Raw genomic sequence first — 15,425 nt, forward strand, 5'->3', positions numbered from 1 at the left:
ACAGATCACATTTAACACTCCAAAAGAATACGGAAAGGACAGCAAAGAAACAGAAGAAAATGAATCAGCAGTCTGTATCCCAGTATCTGCAGGCTCTGCAGATTCAGAGAATATAGAGGAATCTGACAGAGGACCTTGACCCCCTGTATCTACAAACCTATAAAGATGTATTCACACTGTTCCTCCGAGGATGGGAACATGGCCACAGAAGCTTAAGGACACAGAGAAAATTCTGGGCAAAGTTGAGTTTATCACCTGGAATCAGAACTTAGCTTTAGGTCTTCTTCTGAGTTCCTAAGTAACAAATATGTCTGTATTTTTGCTCCCTTTGAAAAGGATCACCTTCGTTTTTCCAAAACAGACACCAACCTGAAGCATTGCAGTAAAACCCAGGATGGCAGGGAAGAGGCTCTGGGCTCCCTCTAGGGCAATAGAAACCAGCTATGCACTTCCCTCCAGTAGCAGTAGCTGGGCAGAGGCAGTTGGCACTGGTGTAGTTATCCAGGTCAAAAGGCTGCGAGGTCCAAGCAGCAGAGATGCAAAACCAACCTGAAAACAAAGTGCATATAATGATCCTTCTATAAGGCACCATATTAACCAAGATGGTCTCACAACCTTCAGTTCACTACTATATGGCAACGGGGCTCAATTCTCCTGCCAAAGCAGGCTGTGAATTGCAGACAGATTACTGTTCGTGGCTACCAGATACATCCTACATGAATTCTGCACCCATTTGAAAGCTAAGTGGATTCCCAGGGTGCCTTCAGTGGTACACACCTACAGACAGCCAAGTGACTCAAGCAAACAGGGAGGCTGATGGATTGCCTCTATGTGCTGTGCACTACAGCAGCCAAACAGATCCAGACTCACCTGCATCACACTCGCCTGATGGAGCTGTCAAGTTCTCCTTCCCACAGTAGTGCCCAGGTGGGCAGGGCAAGCAGCTGTCCAAGCTCTGTGTCATGGGATCAGGGTTAAAGTAGCCCCGGGGACAAGGAAACTCAGTAGCAAACCTGGTTCCTTTGAAATAAGAGAGAATCTTTCACAGATTATATCATCTTGGCCATTAATCCTACAGCATCACCTCATGTTTCTAAGGATTCTATGATTCTATGTCATACTGTTGCCAATTCATCTCAGTGCTGACTTTCAGAATGCACAGCTTGGCATTAGCAGCTGTGACAACCTCTATGCAGTGCTTAATTTACCAAAGAGGGGCTTAAATGACAGCCTACAGCTTAAGAGCCTGGATGCTTCTACACAGAAGAACCAGATTTGACCCTCGAAGCTTTATTTCACAGGGACCACTTCCTGCCTTTAAAAAGAAGATGTTTCAGCCTGGTCAATGGATGACCCCATCCCCTGTGCCCATCTCACCTTTAGGACAGTAAAAACCAGCTGGGCAAGGATTCACACTGTAGCTGGTAGTATTTTCTGGGCAGTAGTACCCTGCAGCACAAGGGAAGCACGCAGCTTGTCTGGTGAGGTTGTTGTAAGTCCCTGCAAAGCAGGGTAATGGAAAGCTGGCTCCTTCTGGGCAGAAATGGCTCACAGGACAGGGGCCTCCTGCTTCCCACACACCTAGAACACGAAAGTCCAAGACAAAGCAAAAAAAGGGAACTCCTGAGCAAGGGACAACGCCAACAGATGGAGCTAACTGATGAGGATCTCCTCAGTTATGTCTTCTGGGATCCGACAGATCAAAAGGGGCCACAGCACAGAATCTAAAATGACTACAGTATCTCAGCTTTGGAGTTATTCAGTGCTGTGTCACCTTGTGCTTTTCCTCCTTGCTTCAAAGGAAAAGCCAGAGTGAACCTTATTTTTGCACATCAGCTTTCTAAGCGCTTAGCTGAATTCTGGAGAATATTCAGTTGTCTACTAAGGACCTGGAACTCTTCTCTAAGAAACTTATTTCTTACGCACAATAAAATGGTAAGTGGGAATCAGGCCACTTGCATTGTATACTGGTAGCCAGAACTCTCCCAGTGTTCAATGAAAGTGTCTCATTCAGTAACACAGACTGGTGGAATGACTACTTTTTCATCCTTGCAGCTTATGCACTCCAATAGCACCAACAAAACTAATTCAGTTGCTTAAATGACTAAAAAGAAGCAGAAGCAGGAGTACTGGTGGAAAAGGAGGCATTTTTTTTAAAGCTGTCTTGTTGCCAAGACCACTAATTATTGGACACAAGCAGGTGAAGACACCGATGTTCACACAGTACAACTCACCAGGTGGTGATGGAGAGGAAGCTCCAGCCAGGCAGTAGAACCCAGCTGAGCAGCGCCCTGAGGGTGCAGTGAGGGCAGCAGAGCTGCAGTAATGGCCAGATGGGCATGCCATGCAGCTGGATTCCTGCCACATGTACGGCCTGTAGAGAGACATAAGCAGGCTTTTTGTTGGCAAGGGTACAAGTTCAGCAGGAAGACCCTCGATGCTTATACCCCTGGCCAAGTGCAAACAACCAGGAGGCTTTCATAATCAGTGCAAGGATGTGTTTAATGAGCATTACTGAGTTGTACCTTAAGGAGGTAAAGGACTCTGTAGGCAAGTAAAGAAGGCACCAGGTAGCCAGCAGTAGGGACAGAAGGATAAGAAAAAAAAACAGAAGCTCACCTGTCTGAATAAGTGCCCACAGGGCACTGCTGGGGGATACTTGAGCCAGCTGGGCAGAAGTGTCCAGGTGGGCATGGGCCACCAGAGCTGGTGTTCGTGGCTCCATCAGGGTTTGGGACACTTGCTCCTACATCAGGAAGATAGACCTAAGGTTTCCTGAATGATATGGGCTGCTATTTGTAGGCCAGTTTGCCTCACGTGCCTAAAGAATAATTTCTATAGCTGGAAGAAAAAAACTGCTGCTTTTCCCAAGTCCTTCTATTGGCCTCAAAAGCAGGTTTTTGATAAGACATTCCTTGGGGCTATCCTGGCACACTCTGCAGGAAAAGCTAGGAAGAGTTTGCACAGAGGATGTCTAGAACTGCTCCTCAAGACAATAGCTTTCTACTTTTTCACTTCTCCTTGGCCCTTGTGAGCATTACATTGGATACCTGCTGTGCAGAAGAACCCTGGCCAGCAGGGACCACTTGGAGAGGAGAGTCCCCAGTCTCCACAGAACATTCCTGAAAGACCACAAAGGGAAAAGAGTATCAGTGCAAAACAGGAGAGCTGGTGTGCTGCACATACTGATCAGAAGACAAAGAGAGAGGCTTTGAGAGAGCTGATCCCTCAACATCAGCATTCCAGTTCAAATCACACTCCTCTGGGAAACCCCAAGTGTAAAACCAAACCATTCTCCTACCTACAAAGGTTAAAAAAAAAAGCCATCAAGTTCAGCTTACTGGGGGACAATACCAGTGGGACAAGGAATCTATTTTGGGTATTATTATGCTTGCCTTTCTATCTCAGTGGATTAGGAGAAGAGAGACACAGAGATCACCCTCTGATGCTGCTCCATGTAGACAATGAGAGTACTCAGCCATCTCCTCACCTGCTGGGCACTTCTGGCACCTCTCAGCCTGGCTGAGTCCGTAAGAGGGGTTGAAAGTCCCAGGGGGACAAGGATAAAAACTGATTCCTGTTCTCTGAGGGCAATAGAAGCCAGGAAGGCAGCGGCGCCGCAGTCCTTTAGGACAGTGGAACCCAGCAGGACATGGAAAACATTTGTCTTGACCTACAGAGGAAATAAGTCATGAACTGGAAGAAGATGCCACACAGACATCTTTCTTCTACCAAGCTGTGCACTTAAAGAAAACAGCAGATGCAACAGTTATTCTGCAAGCCCCCTGGCAACGACTGGTGAGATCCATCCAGCAAGTTTCTCAAATCCACTCCAGCCCGAGTCCCAGTAACCTCACATCACACCGGTAGGTGGCAGGCAGAACAGCGAGGAAATTGAGTTAATTGCTCACTTAGTGTCACTGCTACAACCCCATTTGACCTGCGTGCTATGGGTGTGAATTGTACCCTCCACGTGGCATCAGAGGAATAAAAGGAAGGAAAAAAACAACCAACCAAGAATCCCTTTCCTCTGTCCCAAGAAAAATACTGAATGCTTGTAACAGTTAGCAGCTAGCAACTGCTATTCTTGGATGCAGACAAAAAACAGGATTTGCTTCTAGCTTTCCCAAGCCACAGTGAGGCTGCGAAGATCCAATTGCTGACCTGTTGCATTGCTGTATTCACCACTGGGGCAGGGAGAAGGTGCTGCTGAACCTGCAGGGCAGAAATGTCCTCGAGGGCAGACATCTCCAGTGACACCATCCTCTGGCTTTGCAGTCTTTGCCCCTCCTGTGCAGTAGTAACCTTGAAGAAGAAATCATACAAGTCCTCTCTGTCATGCAAAAAACCCCCCTGAATTTCTGAGTAGCTAAAAAGTTCTGGTTTTGTCTCACCTTGTGCACAAAGTCCTACAGGAGCATCTTGGCCAGACGTACTGCAGAAGAACCCAGGAGGACAAGGAAGACACCAAGTGGCATCCTGGGCTCCCCTCTGGCCATTCCAGGTGCCAGCAGGACATGCCATCTCTTTTGGGTGCGTCGTGCCAGCAGGGCAGTAATATCCTGGTTGACAAAGATCTCCAAACAAAAGGCCCACCTGAAGCAAAGGAAATGAGATTGATACAGCCCATGAAATCTCCTGTAGTGCCTAATGGTCTGCAGTAACACAAGGTAATGAGTACTCACAGGTGAGGAGCTGCTGGATCCTTGGCTGCAGTAATATCCAGGCTGGCAAGGTCCTTCTGGCTCAGTCAGACCTGCCATGCTGCAGTACCTGCCTGCTGGGCAGGGCTTACATGAACCTGCCCCAAGCATATCTGTATACATTCCCTGCACAGAAACAGAGAACTAATGAATACCCTCCTCCAAGGGACTGGAAACCTCCTGAAAACTACTACTTAAAAAACACAGGGATGTTGGATTCTTACCACTGGACAAGGGAGAGGCAGGGAACTTCCACCCAAGCAAAAATGTCCCTTTGGACAAGGCTGGGCTTCAGCCAGTCCTATCTCATTGCAGAATGCTCCCTCTGGACAGTCCCTGCAATGAGACTGACCACGGTCCTAAAAAGGGGATATAAGAAAGAACTTGGTGGATGTGCAGTGACATTGCTTACAATGTGAACGAAGCAGCTTTGCACATTCTACCAGCTCCCAGAGACTCCCTGCTGCAAAACAAACACCCCGAATCATTGGAACAGCAGTCCAAAAAACAAAAGATTTGTGGCATCTGAATAGCACCCTGTGTCATTAAAGCAGCAGTAGACACAGCCCTTATCTAACAGCAGTGAAAGGCTGCACAACTATGCATGTGGCAATTCACCTATGCTAGAGCAAAGCTTCCTCAACCCACTGCTAAATTGGCACTACACAAAACTGAGGAAAAACTGCCTGATTAGCTTCAAGGAACCAGGCTGAACTGGTGGATCTGATGTTCCATCCCCAATCTTTCTACCTCTGCACAGTTCTGCTTCTGCAAGGCAAAAGCAAGGATGGGAATGATTGCCCAGCTTACCAGAAAACCCAAATCCCTCTTTTTTTTTAAGCTATCTACTTATGAACACTTCCCAAATGACTATTCACACCCTTGTACAATGGCTCTGAAGATCCCACAAGCATCTTAGAATGCATACTACACTAATACTCACAGGCTGGAAGCTGCCAAGAGGACACAGCTCTGGCTTGAAAGCTCCTGCTGAGGAATAATGTCCTTCCATGACCACATGCTGAAGAGCACTTTTAGCACCTCCTGTACAGTAGTATCCAGGCTCACACGGTCCTGAGGGAGCTCGGGTATTTGTCCCATCACAATAAAGGCTTTGAGTGGTGGGGAGAAAAATAAAGATCTTGGGTGGCAATAGTTTGTCACTGGTTAGCACACTGCCCATACAAAAAATCCCCTTCAGTCTACCTGGGATCTCACAGAGACCTCATTCCTGATCACTTACAGGCCTTGAAAGGAAGTTAGAGAGCATATACATCACTTCTCATGCATCCTTTTTAGAGACAGCAGCTTTAACCTGGAAGGAATTTCCCCCTGTACAATCACAAAGCTGCATCTGCACATGCATATTTGTGTGATCTGAATAAAGATGACACAAACACCCAAATGTTGGTTTTCTTCAAGTCTTCTTTGCGTCTTTGGACTAGAAATATACAGGTGTTAATAGAAAAGTAGGAACTCTGAGGGCACTCTCTTCAGCTTTTAGACAAAATATGAATTCCAGAGCTGTCTCATGCTACATTTTTCTTGCCTACATCTCTAGGGAAAAGGAGGAGTGAAAAAGCAGAAAAAAAAGACTGGAAAATTTGGATTCTCTCAGCTCACTGGACTCCACCCTACTGAGACCTACAGCTCCATCCCAGGAAAGCACAAAAATTACAGGTCATGGTGCCACCCAGCCCCAGATGATCTTGCACGCTCTGTCACAGCAGCATGAAGATAAAACCACCTGAAAGGCAGACTGCTCATCACTAACAATCTGCATGCATTTCATGGAGAGGTAAAAGCCAATGCTAAATCCACACCTCTTCTTTCAGAATCAGATGTGTAATCCTGGCATCATTAAGAGGAATGTAATATAGTGGTGAGTTATATAATCTGGTAATACAAAAAGGACTATCCAAACAGTACTAATGAGAATGTTTAAGCAAGAGTTGCTAGGTCAGGCCATCCAGCACTACAGACATAATGAGTCTTGATAGATGCTAGTGAACAGCAAATGCTGGGGGGCAAATCAGTTCAAGTTCTTTATTATAAATCATCTAATACAGGTATATAGCAATGGAGAGTGCTGGCAGCACATTTGCTGGGAACAGAAGGAACTGCAAAAGGGCTGGAGATAAGGCTGTGCTGCTTGGGCAAGAAATGCAAGGTTTAAATGGTCCTTTTGCAGTGAGACAGAACTGAGTCGTAATCAGCAAACAGTGCACTCACCCAGGTGGGCAGTCCAAGCACTGACCAAGGCTTCTCAGCCCACTCACATTGCTGTAGGTTCCTGGAGGACAGGGGATGGGTAAAGGGGACCCAGGTGGGCAGTATGTCCCTGCAGGGCACACATCTCCTGTCACACCATCTGTAGGCAACTGCAATTGAAAAAAGCATCACGTAAGAAAGGAGAAAACTGGGTTAAAATACTTAAGGCATCATACTGATTTGGGTTCAAGGCAAAACCAAGGAGAAAAATAGAGACTTTCACTGCTGTACAGTGAACAGATAATGCCTCTTTAAGGGGAATGTAGTAAACACACAGAAAGAAGAAATAAGGATGACCTTTTTCACACTGGCAATCCCACTATGATTCACTCCAACTGAACTTTTCACCTGGATATTCAACCTAGCTCCATTTTTAGTTAAGGTGATGGCAGTGTTTAGAGGGGAAAGCTATAAAGTGGTTATGCTTCCTTGGAGGGCAGCAGAGTGGCCCTCCTGCTATAAACTTGGATGAGCGCAGTGCAGAACTGCAGTTCTTGAAGTCACTGGGTCAAAAACACCCCACCACAACGTAAGAGAAATAGGTAAGGAGAAAAGCTTGACTTACTGCAGTAAGGGCTCTGCCCTGGCAGTAGAACCCAGCCTTGCAGGGACCACTTGGCCCAGTCTGCCCTGGAGCAGCACAGTAGAAACCATGGCCACATGGGCTGCATTCTGATGGTCCAGACAGTCCCTTTTTGTTACTGTAAGTTCCCTCGGGGCAGGGCTCAGGTTTAGAGCTACCTTCACCACAATAAAAGCCCTGCAAGACAAAGTCAGTTTAATACAGCACTCAGGACTCTTCTATTTAACAGATCCCCCACAAATAGCTTCTTCTATTAGATAACCACTGAAGAACAACTCACTACTGGGCAAGCTTTGGGCTCTGTCATGGCAGGAGAGTCGCAATAGTACCCAGCTGGACACAGTTTGCACCTGTCTTCATCCTCTGCACTGGAATTATCCCAGAAAAATCCAGGGGTGCAGGGGAAGGAGAAAGGGAATCCAGTTCCTGGAGGGCAGTTGAAGCCAAGTGGACAATCTCCAGTCTAGAAAGTGAAAAAGACAGCGAATGTGGCTTTGTCATTCTTCTCTGGTAGGGAAGTGAGATAGGTTAAGGTTCACCAAAGAGAGATCCAAACTTCATCAACAATTTGAATAACCTGGAAGTTTTACTGCAAGAAAATGGTGCAGAAAAAGAGAGGAAAAAAATGGAATTAGTAAAATCGATAAGATAGAAGGTGCTGACAGACAAAAGGCAAAGGAAAGACAGAAAATATATATTAAGTAGGCTTTATTCACAGTTGCAGCCTCTGGAAAAAACGTTAGGAAAAGCTGGGCTATGCTTACAGGATGGGGAATTCCTGAAGGCTCAGCCCCAGCTCTGTAGCAGTACTTCCCTGCAGGGCACAGTGAGCATTCCTCAGCACTGCTGAGTCCCTTCTGTTTACCATAGGTCCCATTGGGGCAAGGCTTTGCATCTGAGCCCTTGAAACAAAACAGAAAAAACAGGTCTTACACGACTGCACATCCCATAAGGCCCACAAGCAACAGATGAAGCTACAAGAATATTCCTTTCCAATCAGTGGGAACGTACACAGAAAAGCAGCCCAAAGCAGATGTACTCACAGTATCTCCCTGGGGACAGTAGAAGCCCCTCGGGCAGGAGTTTGCATTGGCCTCTGGAGCAACAGCCTGTCCTTCTGGGCATCGGAGACCAGCTGGGCAAATCATGGCCAGCAGCATCACCTCCCGGCTGGTGTGCTCACTAGCACAGTAATGTCCAACAGAGCACGGCAAGCAAGAGGCAGAACCTTGGTCCTACAACATGGAATGATATCCCTTTAAAAATCCCATCTAATCTAACCTACAAACGGCAATCCGCAGGTAATTGAGTGTATTTATTCACCCTGCAAGAGTGCTTGGCAGTATGAAGCAGGCCCTGTCCTTCCTGTGGGTTATCCATGTGAAAGGCTCTGAGCCTCAAAGCAGTCAATCCAACACCTTTTGCCAGCAGTAACAGAAAAACAAACACATTCCCTCGTCACACTCAACTGCAAAGTGCAGATGAGAGATAATCAAGGTCCATTTGACATAGGCAAGTAAATCCCCATTCATCATTTATCTCGCCTGCAATCTTAATGAATGGTCCTAGTGGAACACAACATTTGCACTGCGACAGAAAAACAGCCTGCACAGAAGACTGACGTGTCATTTCTCCCTCAATAGTGAAACCTAACAATTATCATTAAAATTACTCATTAGTTTGGGGGCAGAGAAATGAGCCTCAGCACTTTGTGAGAAGCAGTTGTGCCATCCATTCCCTTTTGGGGCTCTATCTCACTGTTTTACCTTCCACAGCCAAACGATTGCTTAACTGCACTGCAATCCAATACTTCCTTCAGAGCATGAACTAAATATGAGTGTTTGCTCTGCCGTTCCCCTGTAATGCTTACACCAACAATGAAAACTAAAAACAAATCACCCAAATCCAAAGCATCTATCCAACAGCATGCTGCCAGGTGAGTGATGGATGGAGGGGTTAGATTGCTACTGCAAGCCTCAGGAGTGGGAGTGACTGCAAGAAGAATATTGCATGTGATGCACTTCCAGCATCATGGCTGGAGCAGTGCCAAGCTTGATCATTCAGAAACATGAGGAACGTTCCCAGTGCATTCTCTAGACTAGCACTTTCATTATTTAAAGGGTCAAACACAGGTGGGCAATATTGTTTAAAGCGCTGTATGCAATCTCCTCAAATACCCAGACTCATAATGCAAGAAGATTGCCTCGTTCCAACGCCTCCTTTGAGGGGTATATATTCTTTAGCTCCTCTTTTTACCAAAATCATCCACTTTTTACGTTGAACAGATGCCAAGATGAAATTATTGCTGCTTACTGAGAAGTTGCCAGCACCACATGTTCGAGGTGTAACAGTGCCAAGGTCGGGGCAGTAGTATCCTCCAGGGCAAGGGACACAGTCTGCAGCCACTCCTGCACCATGTTCCATACGATAAGTTCCTCTACAGGAGAAAAGACAGCAGTAGAAAAAGTCACCAATGGCAGCAAAGTGACAAAGAAAAGGACAGCGTGTTTCTGGTTTGCATTTTTAGCCTCTCATATAGAGGATTTCTACCATTTCTGGAGGGAAGAAACTGCGTGATTCAGAGAAAAAACCTTCATGGACTGCCCAGCAAGAAGCAAGGGGAAATGAATTGGTAAACATTTCTGGTGCAGAATGATACCACTTATAAGAAGTGCTCTGATACACTCAAACGGATCAGAGACCCACAGCTATGACAGCACATGCACTGTACTTACATTGGGCAAAGAACTGGCTTGGAGGTCCCAGTGGGGCAGAATGCCCCAGCAGGGCAGGCAGTACAATCTTCCACTCTGCTGTTTCCCAGCCTGGTGCCATACGTTCCTGCAGGGCAGGGGTGCTGTGTGCCTCTCCATGTACCTTCCCCAAAAAAAGAGCAAAGAATCATCTTAATTCTTATTAAAGCTTTGAAAAGAGAAAGCAATATAATGCCCTTGGTTCTTTGTTGTTGTTAAGTACTTACATGAGTTACATGTACATATACACGTATGTATGTAAATATATACACACATTATATATATATATATACTGAAATGCTTTGGTGCAAATAAACTAATAAAGCCACGTGCTGACTTTATCAGAGTCATTTCTAAAGACAGAAATAATGGAAATTTCTTTCATTTCTGGCTAAAACTGCCTACCTTGAGGACAATAGTGCCCTGAGCTGCACATGCCAGAAGGGACATGAGATCCTCCCACACAAAACCAGCCTGCAGGGCACAGCAAACACTCCTCTTCTGATTTCAGCCTCGTCCTATTGCTCCAGGTGCCCGGGGCACACTTGTGCTGCACTGCATGCTTTGTGCCTGGTGGACAGTAGTGACCAACTGGACAAGGAGCAGGAGGCTTCTGTTTTCCCCCTGTACCTGTAAACACAAAGAGATGAACAGTCTATTATGCAGCATACTGGCTTCAGACAATCCAATTCCCTTGGTCTGTTTTCAGCTCTGATAGATGCTGCATCAAGTCTTCTCCTTTTGCACCTTTTCTCCATTCAAAATGAGAGAATTACTTCCTCTGCTGACAAGAGGTTGTCACAGAACTGGCTACTAAAGCAATTATTTCCAGCCTTGAGAACCCTGCAGGGTGCCTGTGTCCAAATCTGACAGACATTAAATTGAAGAGGCTATCAACATGCAAAATATTTGGATACTGTAAAAAAATGGCTGCTTCCATTTCATTAAGTGAAAGCAGTAACATCAATAATATCAACAACAGGTATCACCAAGGGAAAACCTCAGACTAGAATTAAACTCAACCTGTTCAGAAGGTACAACAGTCTCAACCCTACAACTGACACCTTCTTCCCCATTTACATCACTGTTAACTCAGTGATCTGCTCTCAATTAGTGGGGGGATGCATGGCACAAGGCACCAAAGAACACAATTCATTTTGCCATAAAACCACGTACCTCTAACACAGAAATATCCAGCAGGACACGTCTCACACTGGGACTTATCAAAGAGGTCAAAGCCATTGCCAACTGTTCCTGGAGGACAGGCATTGCTGGGAAAATGTGGGCTGGATGATCCTACTGGGCACACGTACCTAAAATAACACAGCAGGTTGGTCAGGGCCAATGGTTCAATGCAAGAAGAAGGCAAACTCTGATCCCAGAGTGATAAATAAACAGTGCAGCTGGAAAAAAACCAGCCATATCTGCTGTACTTCAGAAAATTCCTCTACCAACACAGCCCATATCAGAGAGATTTACCAGAAACTGTAATAAAACCTCAACATTCCAGAGGAATCTCTACGCAAACGAACCACTAACAAGAACAACCCAAAGAACCAATAACACCACAATGGAGATGAACCATACGTACAGACATATAGGAATGCATAGAAAACAATCAAGGCTTACCCTGGTAAGCACTCAGAGTCAGGTTGGGCTAATCCAGCCTGGGTGCAAGCTCTTCCTGCTGGGCAGGCTCTGCAGTCAGTGGCTTCATCCTGTCCTTGGAGAGGATTGTATGTACCTGGCTGGCATGGTGCTGGCTGATTTGCTCCCGCAGGACAAAAATACCCAACAGGACACTTCAAACACAATCCATTTCCTAAAGAAAAAGAGGTATTTAGAGTCCCAAAGGGAGCACGACTTGCTGACAAAACAAAATGTGATGCCTTTACTATCACCTACAGCAAGAAAGCATAATGGAAGTTTATTCATAACAGCAACGAAGTTAGTGCAAAGCCAGAAGGTGGTGGTATTGGATTAGCTGATTATTACTGTGACTGAGTGGCTCCTGGAAGCAGTAGAACCATCTGGACTGTGTTGGTAATAAGAGAAGTAAGACGCATTGAAAAGCAAACACATCAGCCTGAAAACACACTCTGATGGAGGTAGATTTAATAACCTCAGCGCCTCAGTCGTGCAGGAGCCTGGGGTTTCCACGAAAGCTGGGCTGTTTCCATGTTTGTACTCTGAATACTGAGAGAATTGAATGAGTTTCACAGACTGGAGATGGACTCAATAAAAATGAATGGATACCTCCTGGAATGGCAGCCACCTGAGTGTCTCTAAAATCATGTGTGCTAAGACATGCCAGAACTCCAACTTAAAGGGAACACTGGCAAGATCAATAGGTAGTGAAACAATGCTTCCTTATTGGTTTTGTCACGTTCACAAAGTGCATTTCATTACAGGATGTCCCCAGACATTTAACTTAGTAAAAAGGAACACATTTAGCACAGGAATATCTACTATCCACTGAGTCAAAGCTGCCAAGTGCACAAAGCAAATACAGTGATACTGGCTGTGAAGGGAACGCAATGGCTCAGTGCTATTGAGGCTCCCAAGAACAATTCCAGGTTGAACCCCAATGGAAAGGTAAGTACATCCCACTGACTGTGCTGTACTGCAGGTGGGAACACAAACTGAGACCACCATGACTCAAAATATCTTCCAGCATATCGGAGTTAATTCTTATGCCCCCTGTTTGTTTTGTAGACAGCACTGTGTCATCTTCGCCAAGTTCTCCTTAGGAGAGTTGACAACATCATTATAGAATGTACTACAGGCATAGGATATCAGCTTACATTATTAAACTGGAAGTGTTTTTGCACTCATATCTCCTTTGCATCTTCTACAGTGTTTGCTCAGGTGCCATTGGCCCCGTCTCTTGAATTTGGCTGTCTTGATGAGATGCCAGGTTTGCTCCTCGCTTCTCCACGTAAATGCAATTCTGCTTTTAATTTCAGAAGTGGGTGGAAAGCAGCAATTTCTTAGCCTTAGCTGGTGAGCAAAAAACTCATTCAACAGTCAAGATGCTTTAGCAGCTGAGTCATTCGCTAGAAAATAAATGATCAAATAGAAAAATATGGGGGCTTGAATTGAAAGAGATAATTATTTCCTCAGCACACGTACCTCTCTCAGGCACAGGGCACAGTAGATGTGAAGTGAGATCGAGCACAACCACACTCCAGGTTTCCACTCCTGGCAGTGCACCTGGTGATTTGTGCCCCCAGACAAAGCATGCTGGACTTGGACCAAAGCTTGCTTTAGTAATGGAGGTTCATCCTCCGAATCTCTCCAACACTATTTTCCCATTTGTGTAGCAGCATTAAGAACAGAGCAGCATTTTTATACTGTTGAAAGAGACCCTGAGGTACTCCAAAATGTTCAAAATCAGAGTTAGCCTAAGAAACATCTGAGTATTGTAGGGGAAGCCTTGTGCCTATGTCCTTGCAAACACATCAGAACGTCACCTGTAGCTTCTACAGCTTCTCAAAGTATAAACTGCAGTGTTTATTTATTGTTAAAATTAAAAAAAACCAAACTTCTGACTAATCTGTAGTGCAATTTCACCTTGCTGCAAAAAAGAACTGAGATTATTTGGACTGATACAAATGGAGCATCTCTTTCAAAAATGAAAGACACTGTCGACTTTACCACGTGACCCCATAAGAGACCTGCTGGATGACACTGAGCACATAATTTCTGATTGCTTCTTAATTATTTCTACTGAAAGTACAATTACCATCTCCTTCTTTACTGAAGCTTCTTAGAAATCTCTGCACAGGGTAGGTATGTAAGTGCTATGGTCCACATCCACACAAGGAGTTCCAATGAGGTGGACAGTAAACGCCTGTGGGTGCAGCAGCCCTGCAGACCTACTCTGAGCTTTAGTGCTGCTAATAACAGGACTCTTGAAGGTCATGTTTTAATACGGGATGGATTTCTATTTAAGACAAGTCCATCTGGTTGCTGATTCTGCCAGCTGTGTCTTTTACAGAACGTAAAGCTGCACGACATCCTTCAGGTTTGACACCAAAAGGCAAAAAGCATCAGACCCTAAAAATCCCCATTCCAGCTCTGTCAGCTTGAAACTTTTTTTTCTGAGATGCAAAAAACTTTCACCAATGCTTTGTAAATTGCCAGCCAACAACAGTTTCCTGGACTGGGCCCCCAGTTCTCATGATGCACACATATCATAAAGGTGTCCTCTCTTTCAGAATCACACAGAATCACAGAATGACCTGGGTTGGAGGGGACCTCAAGGATCATGTAGTTCCAACCCCCCTGCCTAGCAGGGCCACCAAACATACACCTTTACTAGATCAGGTTGCCCAGAGCCTCGTCCGTAGATGTTCATGCAATCCATTCCATTTAAAACAAAGATTTCTATCACTCAGTGGTGCCATTCATCAGGACAACTGTCGTGACAGAGGCTGCTGGCTGCATCACTGATCTCCTGTTCTAACAGATGTCACTGGTGAATAAAATAAACCTGTTTATTGATGGAGGGTACTGCAGGAGTGACCTCAGTGCAAGAGTACTCCTGCAGAAACATGGGCAGCACTCTGCATGCATTGCCACCAGGTACCTGGTGGGATCCAGCCAGCTGAGTGACCTCTCCTTACATTCACACATTGAGAAAAAGAAACTCCTAACTGTGACCTGCTTGCTGGAGGGCTTAGCTTTGACACAGCAGATTGAATCAAGCCAACCACCAATTTCCCATGCAACACTGTACACACATTGACTCGTGTGCACAGTGCTGGGTGCAATCCTGCATGCTGACAAGGTACATATGCTGTCTCTTCTCCCCTTTAAACTATTTTAAAAGGAGCTCTATGCCAAATGCTCTATTTTTTTCAAGCCCCCTGCACCAGCACAAATTATTCCACAGTGGCCCAACTACAACCTGAGTGCCTGGAGAGAAGGGTTCTATTTACTACACCACTTTTTTCTACCCTTCTCTCTCCAACTGTACACCTTCTGTCTCACCTTGATTCCTTCAGTGGCATATTTCCCTCCAGAACCTCTCTAAACAGGCAGACTCTGAAACCTTTTCAGTCTCTTAGCTAGAAAGGATGCTGCAAACCTGGCTGTTGCTGTCCTACATGT

The 15,425-nt window shown here is 45.5% G+C and overlaps 1 protein-coding gene across 31 annotated transcripts in view; it reads right to left on the bottom strand.

Moving 5' to 3' along the window:
* LOC116233000 (uncharacterized) overlaps positions 1–15,425 on the bottom strand; it is a 194,376-nt gene that overhangs the window by 87,719 nt on the left and 91,232 nt on the right. For all 31 annotated transcript variants that reach the window (XM_090123724.1, XM_090123726.1, XM_090123746.1 and 28 more), the window contains 22 exons: positions 11,940–12,132; positions 11,487–11,623; positions 10,716–10,940; positions 10,293–10,434; positions 9,871–9,994; positions 8,601–8,792; positions 8,322–8,459; positions 7,838–8,020; positions 7,540–7,734; positions 6,936–7,084; positions 5,647–5,815; positions 4,928–5,062; positions 4,686–4,829; positions 4,395–4,596; positions 4,165–4,305; positions 3,491–3,673; positions 3,051–3,122; positions 2,620–2,746; positions 2,235–2,374; positions 1,378–1,581; positions 871–1,020; positions 370–549 (listed from right to left, as the gene is read on the bottom strand). In XM_090123724.1, coding sequence (XP_089979850.1) covers positions 370–549; positions 871–1,020; positions 1,378–1,581; positions 2,235–2,374; positions 2,620–2,746; positions 3,051–3,122; positions 3,491–3,673; positions 4,165–4,305; positions 4,395–4,596; positions 4,686–4,829; positions 4,928–5,062; positions 5,647–5,815; positions 6,936–7,084; positions 7,540–7,734; positions 7,838–8,020; positions 8,322–8,459; positions 8,601–8,792; positions 9,871–9,994; positions 10,293–10,434; positions 10,716–10,940; positions 11,487–11,623; positions 11,940–12,132 — 3,525 coding nt within the window. The remainder of the gene's footprint in view (positions 1–369; positions 550–870; positions 1,021–1,377; positions 1,582–2,234; positions 2,375–2,619; positions 2,747–3,050; positions 3,123–3,490; positions 3,674–4,164; positions 4,306–4,394; positions 4,597–4,685; positions 4,830–4,927; positions 5,063–5,646; positions 5,816–6,935; positions 7,085–7,539; positions 7,735–7,837; positions 8,021–8,321; positions 8,460–8,600; positions 8,793–9,870; positions 9,995–10,292; positions 10,435–10,715; positions 10,941–11,486; positions 11,624–11,939; positions 12,133–15,425) is intronic.

Source organism: Phasianus colchicus, chromosome 23 (assembly GCF_987193195.1).
Source record: "Phasianus colchicus chromosome 23, bPhaCol1.hap1.1, whole genome shotgun sequence".
In the NCBI taxonomy this organism is placed as follows: Eukaryota; Metazoa; Chordata; class Aves; order Galliformes; family Phasianidae; genus Phasianus; species Phasianus colchicus.